The sequence below is a fragment of the Syngnathus floridae genome, chromosome 4 (assembly GCF_059516105.1).
Source record: "Syngnathus floridae isolate MCC-2025c chromosome 4, RoL_Sflo_1.0, whole genome shotgun sequence".
NCBI lineage: Eukaryota > Metazoa > Chordata > Actinopteri > Syngnathiformes > Syngnathidae > Syngnathus > Syngnathus floridae.
Genome location: NC_142416.1, coordinates 5,494,477 through 5,510,479, shown reverse-complemented (window position 1 = coordinate 5,510,479; position 16,003 = coordinate 5,494,477). Strand labels below are relative to the sequence as shown.

The following is a 16,003-nucleotide window of genomic DNA, read 5'->3' as shown; positions in this document are numbered from 1 at the left end:
GCAGGATGGAGGGTGAGATCGACAGGCGGATCACTGTGGTGTCGGCTGTAATGCGGACTCTGTACCGGTCCGTCGTGGTGAAACAAGAGCTGAGCCAAAACGCAATGATCTCAATTTACCGGTCGATCTATGCCCCTACCCTCACCTATTGTCACGAGCTATGGGTCGTGACCGAAAGAACAAGATCCCGGATACAAGCGGCCGAAATGAGTTTCCTCCGCAGGGTGTCCGGGCTCTCCCTTAGAGATAGGGTGACAAGCTCTGTCATCTGGGAGAGACTCGGAGTAGAGGAGCAACGGCCTCCACGTTGAGAGGAGCCAGATGAGGTGGCTTGGGCATCTCACCAGGATGCCTCCTGGACGGGCATGTCCCACTGGCAGGAGACCCCGTGGATGACCCAGGACGCGCTGGAGAGACTATGTCTCTCAGCTGGCCTGGGAACGCCTTGGGATCCCCGGGATGAGCTGGACGAAGTGGCTGGGGAGAGGGAAGTCTGGGAATCTCTCTTAAAGCTGTTGCCCTCGCGACTCGGCCCCGGATAAGCGGAAGAAGATGGATGGATGGATGGATACAAGCTCCCTTAGCCAGTCCTACAGTCTTAATTATTTAAATTGGCATCCTGGAATGTACTGTAAATATACCAATAAAGGCACATTTTCAGACATTTTATTCATACAGTAGATGACATTAACTCCTCGATTAAGGCCCACCATGTGGCAAAACACATTTGTCTATGAAGCGTTTGTCAAGGAACACTTTGAAAACACATCAGATTTCAATGGTGAAAAGAAAAAGTTGGGTATCTATACTGATATGGGCAGTTTAATGTATCAGGAAAAAAAGGATCCCACATTTTTTGATGGAAATAAAAGTTTTTAGCCTACAGAGGGCTCAGTATATAGACACCCCAAAAATCAAAGTGAAAAAATGATGTGGCAGGCTCGTCCATTTTGCCTAAATTAAATTTCTGCAACTCAAAATTCTTTTTGATGTCTTGTGTGGCCCCCATGAGCTTGTATGCATGCTTGACAACGTCACAGCATGCTCCTAATGAGACGACGGATGGTGTCTTGTGGGATGTCCTCCCAGATCTGACTAAGGGCATCAGCAAGCTCCTGTAAAGTCTGAGGAGCAACCTGGCGGCGTCTGATGGACCGAAACATTATGTCCCACAGGTGTTCTCTTGGGTTTAGATCAGGTGATCGTGAGGGCCATTCAATTGTGTCAATTCCTTCATCCTCCAGATGCTGTCTGCATACTCTTGCCACATGAGGACGGGCATTGTTGTGGATCAGGAGGAACCCAGGACCTACTGCACCAGTGTAGGGTCTGACCATGGGTACAAGGATTTCATCCCGATACCGAATGGCAGTCGGACTGCCGTTCTCTAGCATGTAGAGGTCTGTTCGTCCCTCCATGGAAATGCCTCCCCAGACCATCACTGACCCACCAGCGAACCGGTTATGCTGAATGATGTTGCAGGCAGCATAGCGCTCTCCTTGGCTTCTCCAGACCCTTTCATGTCTATCACAGGTGCTCAGGGTAAACCTGCCAGTGGCGGACTTGCCAATTCTGCTGTTCTATGGCAAATGCCAATCGAGCTCCACGGTGCTGAGCAATGAGCACAGGGCACACTACAGGACGTCGTGCCCTGAGGCCACCCTCATGAAGTCTGTTTCTGACTGTTTGGGCAGAGACATTCACACCAGTAGCCTGCTGGAGGTCATTCTGTAGAGCTCGGGCAGTGCTCAACCTGTTCCTCCTTGCACAAAGTAGCAGATATCGGTCCTGCTGATGGAATGAGGACCGTCTACGGCCCTGTCTAGCTCTCTTAGAGTAACTGCCTGGAATCTCCTCCATGCTCTGGAGATTGTACTGGGAGACGCATCAAATCTTCTTGCAACAGCACGCGTGGATGTGCCATCCAGGAGGAGTTGGACAATCTGCGCAGCTTCAGGAGGGTTAAGAAATCGCCTCATGCTCCCAGTCGTGATAATGACTCTAGCTAAAGCCAACACTTGTGGAAAACGAGATAAAAAAGTTTAAGAGGGAGGAACTTGAAATGGCTTCCACCTGCAAAACCAGTGCTGTTTTGGGGACCATCTCGTTGTTGCCCCTCTAGTGCACCTGTTGTTAATTCCATCAACACCAATGCAGCTGAAACTGATTAACAACCCCTTCTGCCACGTACCTGACCAAAACGTTATCAGAAAAGTCCAATTGAATTGATGCCATACCCTGATAAAAAACTGTTCCTTTAATTTTTTTGAGCAGTGTATAAATTATATATCAAATAACTATTATATAAGCAATAATATTATCAAACCATCTGCGTCACTCCAAATCATTAAATCAATCGATCATCCTTTATGTCAACAATGCCGGCCAGGTGCGCGCCGCTGACGGCGGTTGCAATTCAAAATATTCCACAGGCCCATATAATGATATATGTTATATATCAAATAGCTACTATAAAAGCAATAATATCAAACCATCTGCGTCACTCTAAATCATTAGTATATATATATATATATATATATATATATATATATATATATATATATATATATATATATATATATAAGAGAGAATGAAGCCAGACGAATAAACAGGTTGTTCACAACACAACCAGCGAAAGTGTACGCTCAGTGGCAGGGGAATAATAGCAGAGCAGACCCACCAAGGCTGGAAACTGAACAGTACTGGAAGGATATATGGGAGCGGGAGGCATCACATAAGAAGGATGCACAGTGGCTGGTGGCTCTGAGAAAGGACCACAGCAAGCTCCCTGAACAGAACCCAGTAACCATCACAGTGGCAGACATCCAGAGAAGAGTCTCAGGAATGAAAAACTGGACAGCACCAGGCCCTGACATGATCCACAGCTACTGGCTCAAGAAACTTACAACTCTCCATGAGCGCCTGGCAGCACAAATGAACCAGCTGCTAAGGGATGGGACTCACCCTGAATGGCTAACCCAAGGGCGTACGATCCTGATCCAGAAGGATCCATCAAAGGGTACAGTCCCATCCAACTACCGGCCAATCACCTGCCTCTCCACAACATGGAAGCTGATGTCAGGCATAATATCAGATAAGATCAGCAGGCACATGGATCAATACATGAGCACTGCTCAGAAAGGGATTGGTAAAAATACCAGAGGAGCAAAACATCAACTCCTGGTGGATAGAACAGTCACCCAAGACTGCAGAACTAGACGTACCAACCTGAGCACTGCCTGGATTGATTACAAGAAAGCATATGACTCAATGCCACATACTTGGATCACTGAATGCTTGAGGCTGTACAACATCAATGGGACTCTGAGAACCTTCATCGCCAACTCGATGAAACAGTGGAAAACCACACTTGAAGCCAATGGCAAGCCACTTGCACACGTGACCATCAAATGTGGTATATACCAAGGAGACGCTCTGTCCCCAATGCTGTTCTGTATAGGACTGAACCCCCTCAGCCAAATAATCAACAAGACGGGCTATGGATACCAACTCAGGAATGGGGCCACCATCAGCCACCTCCTCTACATGGATGACATAAAGCTGTACGCTAAGAACGAGCGGGACATTGACTCCCTGATCCACACTACCAGGATCTACAGCTCTGACATCGGAATGTCATTCGGACTTGAGAAATGTGGCCGCATGGTGACTAAAAGAGGAAAGGTAATCCACACAGAGGGGGTCTCACTCCCAGAAGGAATAATAGCAGACATTGAGGACAGCTACAAATACCTTGGAATTCCACAGGCAAATGGCAACCTTGACGAGGAAACAAGGAAAGCAGCCACAGCCAAATACCTCCATCGAGTAAGGCAAGTCCTAAGAAGTCAGCTCAATGGCAAGAGCAAGTCCCTAGCCATTAACAGCTACGCCTTACCAGTAATCAGATACCCTGCAGGAATCATATGGTGGCCAAAGGAAGATATACAGACCACAGATATCAAGACACGGAAGCTCCTAACCATGCATGGAGGGTTCCATCCCAAGTCCAGCACCCTGAGACTGTACACTAGCCGTAAAGAAGGAGGCCGAGGACTAGCGAGCGTGAGAGCCACTATCCAAGATGAAACATCCAAGATCCATAAGTACATCAGGGATAAGGCCTCAACGGATCACGTGCTCAGTGAATGTCTCAGACAATGGGCATCAAAGGAAGATGAGGTGCTGGAGGGACCATCATGGGAGGACAAGCCCCTACATGGGATGTACCACCGAAACATAGCTGAAGTAGCTGATATCCAGAAATCCTACCAATGGCTAGAAAGAGCTGGTCTGAAGGACAGCACAGAGGCACTGATCCTGGCTGCACAAGAACAGGCCTTGAGCACCAGAGCAATAGAGGCCCAAATCTACCACACCAGACAAGACCCCAGGTGTAGATTGTGCAAAGAAGGTCCTGAGACAATCCAGCACATAACTGCAGGGTGTAAGATGCTGGCAGGTAAAGCATACATGGAGCGCCATAACCAAGTAGCTGGAATCGTGTACAGGAACATCTGTGCAGAGTATGGACTGGAAGTCCCAAGATCCAAGTGGGAAACACCTCCAAAGGTGGTAGAGAATGACCAAGCCAAGATCCTCTGGGACTTCCAGATCCAGACAGACAGAATGGTAATGGCGAACCAACCGGACATTGTGGTGGTGGACAAAGAGCAGAGGAAAGCCGTTGTGGTTGACATAGCCATCCCAAATGATGGTAACATTAGGAAAAAGGAACATGAGAAACTTGAGAAATATCAAGGGCTCAGCGAAGAGCTGGAGAAGACCTGGAGAGTTAAGACTTCAGTGGTACCTGTGGTCATTGGAGCACTAGGGGCAGTAACCCCCAAACTGGAGGAGTGGCTGAAACAGATCCCAGGAAAAACATCTGACATCTCAGTCCAGAAAAGTGCAGTACTAGGAACAGCAAAGATACTGCGTAGAACCCTCAAGCTCCCAGGCCTCTGGTAGAGGACCCGAGCTTGAAGGGAAAAAGAGACCACCCACGGGGGGTGAGGAAAAGTTTTTTTTTTTTTTTTTTTTTTTTTATATATATAAAAGGAGAGAAGAGACCACAGGTATCCCCCAGGGTAAGGTGCCCTCTCCTTTCCTTTTCACCCTGTACACTTCAGACTTCACTCACGACACCGCCCACTGCCACATCCAGAAATTCTCCGACGACACGGCCATTGTTGGACATGTATCGGAGGGGAACGATCTGGAATACAGGACGGTCATCAATGACTTTGTCAGGTGGTGTGAGCTCAACCAGCTTCAGCTGAACACCAGCAAGACGAAGGAGATCATTGTAAGCTTCGGGAGGACAGCACCCCACTTCACTCCGGTGAACATCCAGGGATCGGACATTGAGGTCGTGGAGAACTACAAATTCTTGGGTGCTCGCCTGAACAACAAACTGGACTGGACTGATCACACCCACACCCTGTACAAGAAGGGCCAGAGTCGCCTCCTCCTGCTGAGGAGGCTGAGGTCCTTCAGTGTGTGCAGGGCTCTCCTCAGAACCTTCTATGACTCTGTGGTGGCCTCAGCCATCCTCTACGCTGTGGGTTGCTGGGGTGGGGGCAGTACGGACCGGGACAGGGGGAGACTAAATAAGATGGTCAGGAGAGCGAGCTCTGTCCTGGGCTGTCCCCTGGACTCCATTGAGGTTCTGGGTGAGAGGAGGACGTTAATTAAGCTGAAATCCATCATGGACAACAGCTCTCACCCCCTCCATGACATTGTGCGGTCCCTGAGCAGCTCCTTTAGCAGCAGAATATTACACCCACGGTGTAGGAAGAAAAGATTCCACAGGTCCTTTATTCCCACTGCTGTCAGACTCTACAACATGCATGGCGCCTGATAAAATATTGTTTTGTGTCTACCGCTACTAGTGTGCCACTAGTAGTCTTTGTACTTGTCTGTTATTTATCCTTTTTGGCACTTGTATTCTTGCACTCTTGTACGCTGCTGTGACAAGTAAATTTTCTCGCTGTGGGATGAATAACGTTCCATCATATATATATATATATATATATATATATATATATATATATATATATATATATATATATATATATATATATATATATATATATATATATATATATATATACCTCGCTACATCATGGTTCGTTTATCGCAGTTTCACTACATCGCGGATTTTTCCAAATAAAATAAAAGTTTAAAAATCAAAAGAAAACTTCTAAATTGAGGAATTATGGCACGAAACTTGCCCACACGCCAGCAGAAGCACTTGTACTTTTTTATATATTTTTTTATAATAATAGGAGTTCTAAAAATATATTTACAGTGTTGTCCCTTGTTATAGAAAAGTTATTATAATAATAAGAGTTCTAAAAACATATTAACAGTAAGTATACTTTAGCTACATCTACATATGTTACACACACACACATACTTGTACCTTGTTATAAAAAAAATTATAATAATAAAAGTTGTTCTAAAAACATATTTACAGTATGTATTAAGAATTCTCCATGCTATTTATGTTATTCAGCCACTTTGATTTGAGGTAGGCTGATTTATTTTGAAGGCCATTTTCAGGCGATACCACTTCCTGTTTCACGTTCGTGTTACAGTGGTACAGCAGTCATTGACGATGTAATAAGAGAAATGAACGATAACGCGTCTAACCTTTAGGACAATGTAGTATTGCTCCAAATGTTTGTTTACATTCCTTTAGAGGTCTGTTTCCGCGTGTTAGCACGATCGCGAATTAGCATATTACCGCTGACTCGTTAGCCTGTGCAGTACTTCTTGTTAACATGTTACACGCACACGTATAATATTTACACTTTCAATATTTATACAAAATTTCCTGTATGTTATTTATACTATTAATGTATTATTTACATGTTAGAAACAATTATTTAATGTTCTAATAATAATATATGCACTTAAATGGTTTCATATACCGTATTTTTTGGACTATAAGTCGAGGTTTTTTTCCCATAGTTTGGGTGGGGGGGGACTCATACTCAGGAGCGACTTATATGCAAAATTATTCACAAATTTTTACTTGATCATTAACACATTACTTACTTCCTAGTATAGTTGATCACTTCACGTGTTATTTTCACTTTAAACCGCATGAGGGCTAACTATGGCTGTGGAAACTCGTGGGAGTTTAAGATCAGGGGATGTTTGAGAATATTTGTCAATTTTCGCAAATGTCCTGAGTGTTGTTAGTCACCTAAATGTTGAACAGAGGCTGAGATGTACCGAAGTCAAATTCCTTGTTTGGCAAGCTCAAACATGGCCAATAAAAAATCTTGAATCTTGAATAATTGGAGCCTTACTGACAATGAGTTCCATTCACTGACTTCCGGAGTCAGGAGATTTAATGATTTGGAGTGACACAGATAGTTCAATAAACTTGTTATTTATGTCATAGTTATTTGACATATAGTTTATTTAGAGTAGCAACGTGTATGTTGTTAGACTTCAGTAGTTTCCGATTGTCTAGCGAGGCCGTGAAGGCAGCAGGGGGAGAGACGGGAAATGTCATTTTGCGTGGTACTCACTCTGAGCTTCCTTCCAAAGACAATGATTTTTCCTCGAGTCTGTTCCTTCCTAAACCTCCACTCCACCAAATTTTGGCCGTTCTCTCCTGGAAGTGTCATGTTGCGTCGCGCCACAGTTGGGTTGGCGGCACCTGGATTTTGACAGAAAAAGACAGCATGCCAACAATGTCACTGTATGAATTTCCAGTATGCTGTAGAAAAAAATGTTGTGGGTAAAATAGTGAAGCTTGTGCTAAGTCAAGTTTGGTCAAGTTTATTTATATAACCCTTAATCACAGACAAGTCTCAAAGGGCTTCACATTGTCAATGTTGACAATTATTCTCAATGTCACGGAAGCAAGACAGTGAGTTTAGTTGTATGAGTTCAGTTGTACTTTATTCTAGTATTTAACCATGTACTGTACTGTACTGCACTGTACTGTACTGTACTGTACTGTACTGTACTGTACTCACATTATTGTTAATCGATAGTCACACGCAAATCCATCCAAGTCCTCATCTTCTGTATCCGAGTTGATGATGTAAACCAGTGGTTCCCAAACTTTTTCAGACTAGCATCCCCTTGGCTCCCCAGTGAATTCCTAGCGCCCCCCCCCACCCTCGTCCTACCGCACGTTGTGTACAAATCGTTATCCGTCCCCCCCGTCGACTGACTCGTCCAACTGCACATGTGTTGTCAAACAAACGTTCGAACTTCTGACTTCGGACTGCCGCTCCCCTACCGCCCCCTTCAACTTCTGACTTCGGACTGCCGCCCCCTACCGTCCCCTTCGTCCTCACTGCCCCCCTACCGCCCCCTTCGTCCTCACCGCCCCCCCAGATCTTTCCACCGCCCCCAGGGGGGCGGTACCGCCCACTTTGGGAACCACTGATGTAAACCATTAAACATGTCAAGTTCCCTCTCGTCATTGTCTCGTCATTGTCACGTTGCTATTCTGCTAGAATTCTGGCTTTCCAGAAAGCTCTAATTGTGCCTCGTAAGCACGTCTCTGTCGATGCCATTTTAAAGGGTCTTTATGCGGTTTGCACAAACAGCTGTATTTATTCATCACTGGTGGCGGAGGTATGTACTCTATGTATTACGTACAGTTCTCTGATTGGTTTACCGCCCTGGTCTACGTATTTTACGTACTACAACGTAACGTCCTCTGATTGGTTCATCTGGTCTCCATATTACGTCTACATCTTCAGACTAGAGTGTCAACAAACAGCTTAAAAAACATTTTGACTCCTTTTGAAGAATTGTTTTCCATCTGCCAAACTGCACACCACACACTAAGCGAGGGATGCATCTTGTAGCACATATATGGAATGCTGGTATAGACTGATGTAGAATTGAAGACTTTTTACAAGTCAGAATACTAAAACATATTGACAGTGTCGCAAACAGTGCATCTTTAAAGAATACTACAAATACTGGGCAGTAACCTACTTGAGGTTTACCAACCATATTTCATCTGACAAGCATTTATTGTGTGTAGCCCATGGACCACACTTGAACACACTACCGTAATTTTCGGACGATAAGCCACAACTTTTTTCTCAAATTTGGAACCCTGCGGCTTATAGTCGGTGTGCCTTATCTTTTTTTTTTTTCCCGTGATTTTTGTGATGACCTGATCACTTCATAAAAAGGCTGTGGGCCGTTGTTGTGCGGCACCGCTTTGCTGGACGGAGGGATATGTGACACCGTCACTGGGGAGAAAATTGGTGTGTTAATCGCATGTCCATCTGCCAGGCAAATAGTGTCGTATAATTCACACAAAGAAGAGACAGAACGAGAACAAGACGGGCATTACTGAAGAAAGGAAGCTTTTATACACAAACCGTCATGAGGGACAAAAGAAATGCATATGATGCCGCTTTTAAGATAAAGGCAGTCGATTTGGGCCATTGTTAATGACATGTGTTGTGTCACCCTTTTCTTTCTTTATTTCCCAGTCACATCTACTCTGGAGCTATTATGTGTAGCTCGCTAGTTTAATGTAACTTAGCGCTTTGTGCATGAATAAAATTAGCATGAAAATGCATCATGGAAAATGCTAGAAGAAATGCATAAAAGCGACGACGAAAGCGAGACTTAGAAAGTGTGTGGCGAAGGATATCTAACGTAGATATTCCAATCAGACACTGACGAGGAATACTTTGATGATTTCAGTGCACAGGAGGAAGATGAAGACGGCGCTTTTACTGGCTCTTTTTTTACTTTTACTGGTATGTTTCTTTAACCAGCCGTATTAGTGCTATGCTACCATGCTGCTGCTGTGTTACCGCCACGTCTCAGTGAGTTTTACCTTTAAAAAAAAATGTTTTTTTTTAATCCAGCCCTATTACTACTGTGTCACTTCCGTGTTGCTGCGGTATTACTGCCGCGTCACAGGCAGTGTTTGGTAAGAAATGTTAAGGTATGTTATTAAAACGGCTCGGTGGCGCACTGGGTAGCACGTCCGCCTCACAGTTAGGAGGGTGCGGGTTCGATTCCACCTCCGGCCCTCCCTGTGTGGAGTTTGCATGTTCTCCCCGGGCCCGCGTGGGTTTTCTCCGGGCACTCCGGTTTCCTCCCACATCCCAAAAACATGCTTGGTAGGCCGATTGAGCACTCCAAATTGTCCCTAGGTGTGAGTGCGAGTGCGGATGGTTGTTTGTCTCTGTGTGCCCTGCGATTGGCTGGCAACCGGTTCAGGGTGTCCCCTGCCTACTGCCCGTTGATGGCTGGGATAGGCTCCAGCACGCCCGCGACCCCCGTGGGGACTAAGCGGTTCAGAAAATGGATGGATGGATGGATGGATGGATGGATGGATGGATGGATGGATGTTATTAAAACTTTAAAAAGGCTTTCTGTGCACCATATTTCTTTGTAAATAACTCGCGTGCACATGCGGCTTATAGTACGGTGCGGCTTATTTACGGGGAAAAAAACAATTTTCTGCGATTTTTTGCTGGTGCGGCTTTCTGTGTACTGTCTTTCTTTGTAAATAACTTGCATGCACACTTCTGTGTTGCTGCGGTATTACTGCCGGATCACAGGCAGCGTTTAGAAAGACATGTTAAAGTATGTTATTAAAACTTTAAAAAGGCTTTCTGTGTACCATATTTCTTTGTAAATAACTCGCGTGCACATGCGGCTTATAGTACGGTGCGGCTTATTTACGGGAAAAAAAAACAAATTTTCTGCGATTTTTGGCTGGTGCGGCTTATAGTCAGGTGCGGCTAATAGTCCGGAAATTACCGTATATGTAAATAAAGCAGCCTATACACTGTAACAGCAGGACTTCTTATTCAGTTTGTGCACTTACCTGCCAGAATATGAGGCTCAGTCTGATAATGTGTATCCATCCCATTGGCATAGATGACTCTAAGAGAATGATCATTACCCACTTGGTAGCTGTTTCGAAGCTGGTCTGGGGGGATAGAGGAACATGTAATTACCATAAAGACGAGATATATTTCGTAAAAAAAAACTAATTGACTATTAAGGTTGTGATTATAAAAGGAGACAGAAGAATCATAAGACAATGAACAAAGGGGAGTGAAAACAGGTAAATTAATTTCCATTTCCTTATTTGAACCTGCTAATGGAGCACAGAGCAGGTATTACCATCCCGCTGCCTCTTTTAATTAGGTTTCCCTTAACCTCACAACACTAATGGTGTGTGTTGTGTGTGTGCATGTGTGTAAATGAGCAGATGTGATGACTAAACAAGAGGCTTTATTCCACCAACCTACAAACTATTTCTGTCTTTAAAAACTACAAAAATATTTTTATCATCTGTCATGGCAGATAAACATAAATAGATTCTAGATTCAGAGAGTGGTGTAAAGAAGCAGAGCTCATTCGCTGGGCAGGGTTGTATTAAGACAAGGGATTTGACAGATGGTGGTGAGTTTTGCAGACGAAGGAAATAGATGTGCCAAGTGCTTATTTCCAAAAGAGAGAGGAGCACAGGATGACACGCAAGAGCGACAGCAGTCACATTCAGGTGGACTGTTTTGTATGTAGTTGATGAAACCTGACAGAGATTTTGATGTTGTTCATTGGTGACAAGAAAGACCACATTCAAACATCATCAGATGATAGTACATGATATTATTATGGTGGTGGGAAAAAGGAAGAGTGAAAATGGGGGTAGACCTGAAGACCAAACGATGAAAGTTAACAAAGCAAAACATCTTGTGAGTCAAGAATAGCTTTGTGTTGTCTTGATGAGCTGGCAGATGATTGAGGTGATATAGCAGGAGTGATTTGGGAGACCAGTAGGAAATTATTTGATGTTTCTCTGGGCAAACATAAGAAGATAATGAACACCAAACAAGGATATTCAGAGTGTAGAGAAGAGGAGGATGATGAAGAAGAGATTTGGTAGAAAGAGGAGTGAGAACCACAGACAGGAGTTAAAGAAGAGGACATCAAAGTAAAAGAGGGAGATGGCAAAAGCCCACAGAAAGTACAGTATATGAGTTGTATGAGAGCTTGGACACAAAGGAGGGACAGAATTGTACAGATTGATGAGGCAGAAGGCTCAAGCAGGGAAGGCTTAATGCGCTCCAAAAAGTGGACATTTGTGAGCAACAGTCGTGACAAATCTATGCCCAGAGAATAGAAACCCTGCCACAGTCTAATCAACGGGCACGTAAACGAGCAAGTTTCCGAAAGCTTGGCCATTTCTCTTTGCTTGTCTGTTCTTACGTCATTTTGATATCCTGAAATGTCTTCAGTGGCGGCAAAAGTACTGTTCCAATTGGAAGTACAAATATACCAAGAACGCATGGAATACGCGAATGTTGTTTTTGTCAGATAGCTTAAACCAAGGAAGCATTGGTTAGTTCTTGGAATGGCTTGGCGAGGGAAATGTCCCAAGGTGCATTTCATGCTACTACCACAAAAACATGTCACAGAGGGAGGGGAAATTAAAAAAAACAGCTGTTGCAATTTACAAAGAAACTCTCCTTTGGAAAAAAGTCTTATGTGCTTAGGAAGACCATACTTGGTGTGTTCACAAGACCGTTCTCAGCGTTCAATTTGAGAAACGGTCCTTGTTTACCTGCTTGTTCGGTTCAATAGAAGCACCCGTGGCTCTAAAGCCAAACTAAGGCAGCGTTTTCACATTGTGGACTTGGATTTGATACCTCTCGACACATTAAAGTTGTAAAGTGGTTTCATGCCAACAAGGAGCACCACATGGAACAGTGGGATATCAGTTAAAGGAGCTGCCGGCTAGGAGATAGTAGGAGATTTATGGATATGGTGACTCCCAGATAGCTTTATTTGCAACTGCAGATCGAGAACAACAATGAGGGATGGAAGCGGGCGATTTAGGTTCAGAACAAAACGAAAAAAAGTCCTGTATTCACTTCAATATTTTAGTCCCAAGGGATATTCTTATCTCAATTTGTAATACCATCTGATTACAATTGAAAATATTAACAGATGTATTCCTAAAATCCTACCTTAACCTGATATTTTTATGAAACTCTTCTTTTATTAAAGTCCACAATTAATTGAATTATACTGCCTAAAATGCAACATACTCTAATCATTCATTGTTTACAAAGCTCATAAGACAGCTCATAGAACTTTCCAGACTAGCTGCATACTGAACCAGTGTGAGATTAAATCCTAAATAATGTATATGGATCGATGCAGGGGAACACTTCATGAGTCAATGGTGTTGAATAACTTATTACATCCCAATCAATACTACCCTGCTGTGTTTGTCTCACACTCTGGGTAGACATAATGTGAACTAAAACAAATTACTGCTGGCCACACATGACCTTGGTTAAACTGGCTCATTAGTTCATATTGAACCAGGGTATGCAAAATGTATGATTTGTCTCCTTGTTCAAGCATTACATGACATACTGTGTAATGTTGGCAAATTATCTGTCTTTTTTTTAAAGAGCGAACAAGAGTGTTTTTAAAGCAAAAATTGAGAAATACAATTTGAGAAAATCTGAGGTGCTGTTGATGAAAGCAAGTGGGTTAGGGTTAGTATTTAGTAGTAAGTGCGAGGGAAAATGGATTTTGGTACGTTACAGTAGTTTACAGCAAAACAAAGCAGAAAAGAAGTGGGGTACAAAATGTTTCATGTGAAGCTTATATTGTTACTGTTATTTCTCTTAAAGATTTTAAGTGACTATTCCCATTATTTTCAGCTTTTTGACGATAATGTATTATAGTATTCTGTCATTATCTTCATTAAATCCAAAAAGGAATACTGCTCAGTATAGGTGATGAAAGCAATTCTGAAATATCCTCCTACACCGCCATTGCTAAGAATGATTAAATACTTGCCAAGTTATCCATCCATTTTCTGTACCGCTTGCCCCCACTGAGGTCGCGGGCGTGCTGGAGCTTATCCCAGTAGTCATCGGGCAGTAGGCGGGGGACACCCTTAACTGGTTGTCAGCCAATTGCAAGGCAGACAAAGATGAACAATCACCCACACTCACACCTACGGGCAATTTGGAGTGCTCAATTGGCCTACCAAGCATGTTTTTTGGGATGTGGGAGGAAACCAGAGTGCCTGGAGAAAACCCACGTGGGCACGGGGAGAACATGCAAACTCCACACAGGGAGGGCTGGAGGTGAAATCGAACCCGCACCATCTGAACTGTGAGGCGGACGTGCACCACCGAGCTAACCGGTGCACCACCGTGCCACCTAATTGCCAAGTTATGTTATTTTAATTCAACCAATTACCTCAGTTAAAGACGCAGCATTTGTGTTCAAAATGTATGCAATACAATACACATGATTTAAGACTGCAACACCAAGCTCTCAAATTTAAGCTCTTACCCTGCACCAGAGTATAGAATGAGTCTATAGATGACAGGTTGGTCGTTATGGAAACATCCTCGTCCCTCCCTGACGTCTCAATATCCACAGCAACTGCCCCTGATGACATGTCGCCGTGGAGATTGGTAACCATGCCAGTGGGGAAGGTTACATTAGTCAAACGACCCTCACTGTCATAACTGTAGGTAAAGTGAAGAGGAAAAGTAATTGAGATATATCAAATGAGTTTCCATGATCTAAAAATATCCATGGCCACGGCAGGAGGCAGTGGTTGGAAACTAATGAAATTACACGAGTCGTATTTAAAGCAAATCTATACAGGTTTTCCTTGTGTTCACCACAAATACAAATAAAAATATATACTTACTCATAGAAAGTAGTCCACCCAATTTGGATGCTTTTGGTCGCTAGTAAGCCACTGTTGCTATGGTAACTAAACAAGACCAGCTCTTGACCCTGGGCTGTGAGAGACTTCAGACCCCCATTTGTTCCAATGGTCAGCCAGATGACCTATACATAGAAGCGTGGGCACGGGCATACACGGGGTTTGTGTACAATCTCTTGATAGTTTTATGGCCAGATACAACACCCTATTTTATTTGATTTGATTTGATTTGATATTTCAAAAGACAGCTCAGTAGTTTATCTTTGTGTGAGGTCTTAACTCACCTGATTGTCTGGCGCAACCACACGTACAGGCATCCTGTTGGTATCTCTACGTATACGGAGTGTGTTACCGCTGCTGTCAGTCACTGCTGTTAAATCCTCCTCATTGCTTTAAAAAAAACAAAAAACATCAACATGGTAAATTATGTGACTCACAGGGGGAAGGATGGGGCGTAAAAGCAAATCTCATCCCACACCAACCTGTAGCTAAAATTGTATTTATAGTCTCCAGTGACTAGGGATAGTGTGAATTGGTGCGTTCCATTCAAGTCAAACACATAGAGCTCCTGGGAGGCTGGAGAGGTCACTTCATAATAGCTGGGACCAGATGCTAAAGAGACTGAGGACACACACACACATTAAAGCATTTATTTTCAACCCTTGACCTGAGGCATTGGTTAATGCACAACGCTATTTGGATAAAAAATGCTTACACACATTTGAGGTAACATGTTTACCTAATGGTACCCATCATTGTGCTAAGTTGGAATGTAATTGTATAGTCAACAAATTAAATTCAATGAAATGATATACCAGTAAGTGGTTGGTTCCGCCGGATTGCTCGAATGCGAATATTTCCTAGATCGGCCACGTACAGTGTCCCATCCGGGGATACCACCAAAGAGGAAGGACAATTAAGTCGTGCGTCTTTTGCATAACCATCTCCTGTTTGGTAACAGTCACAGTTGGCGTCATTCTGTAGCAAATAAATGAGACAGGATGTGAGACAGATGATCATCATTAACATTATAACTAAAACTTTTGGAAATTACATTGTACAGCAATCTAGATATGAAATAAGAAATTGGGTGATTTAAGTACCTTGCAGTCACAATCAGATGGTGCTCCGGCAACATAGGTAATTTCTCCATCAGTTGAGACCTAGGAACAAGTAGATAAAATAGTGGGGGAAATCAAAGTCTGGGTGGACCGATAGCTGAGGGATTAAAACATTTTTTTAGAAATCGTGTCATTGTGGGGGAGGTTCACA

The 16,003-nt window shown here is 43.6% G+C and overlaps 1 protein-coding gene across 10 annotated transcripts in view; it reads right to left on the bottom strand.

The window, feature by feature from the left end:
• tenm3 (teneurin transmembrane protein 3) overlaps nt 1–16,003 on the bottom strand; it is a 404,606-nt gene that overhangs the window by 57,022 nt on the left and 331,581 nt on the right. For all 10 annotated transcript variants that reach the window (XM_088372494.1, XM_088372486.1, XM_088372491.1 and 7 more), the window contains 8 exons: nt 15,835–15,894; nt 15,547–15,709; nt 15,214–15,352; nt 15,016–15,121; nt 14,714–14,856; nt 14,347–14,525; nt 10,844–10,948; nt 7,548–7,678 (listed from right to left, as the gene is read on the bottom strand). In XM_088372494.1, the coding sequence (XP_088228620.1) occupies nt 7,548–7,678; nt 10,844–10,948; nt 14,347–14,525; nt 14,714–14,856; nt 15,016–15,121; nt 15,214–15,352; nt 15,547–15,709; nt 15,835–15,894 (1,026 nt within the window). The remainder of the gene's footprint in view (nt 1–7,547; nt 7,679–10,843; nt 10,949–14,346; nt 14,526–14,713; nt 14,857–15,015; nt 15,122–15,213; nt 15,353–15,546; nt 15,710–15,834; nt 15,895–16,003) is intronic.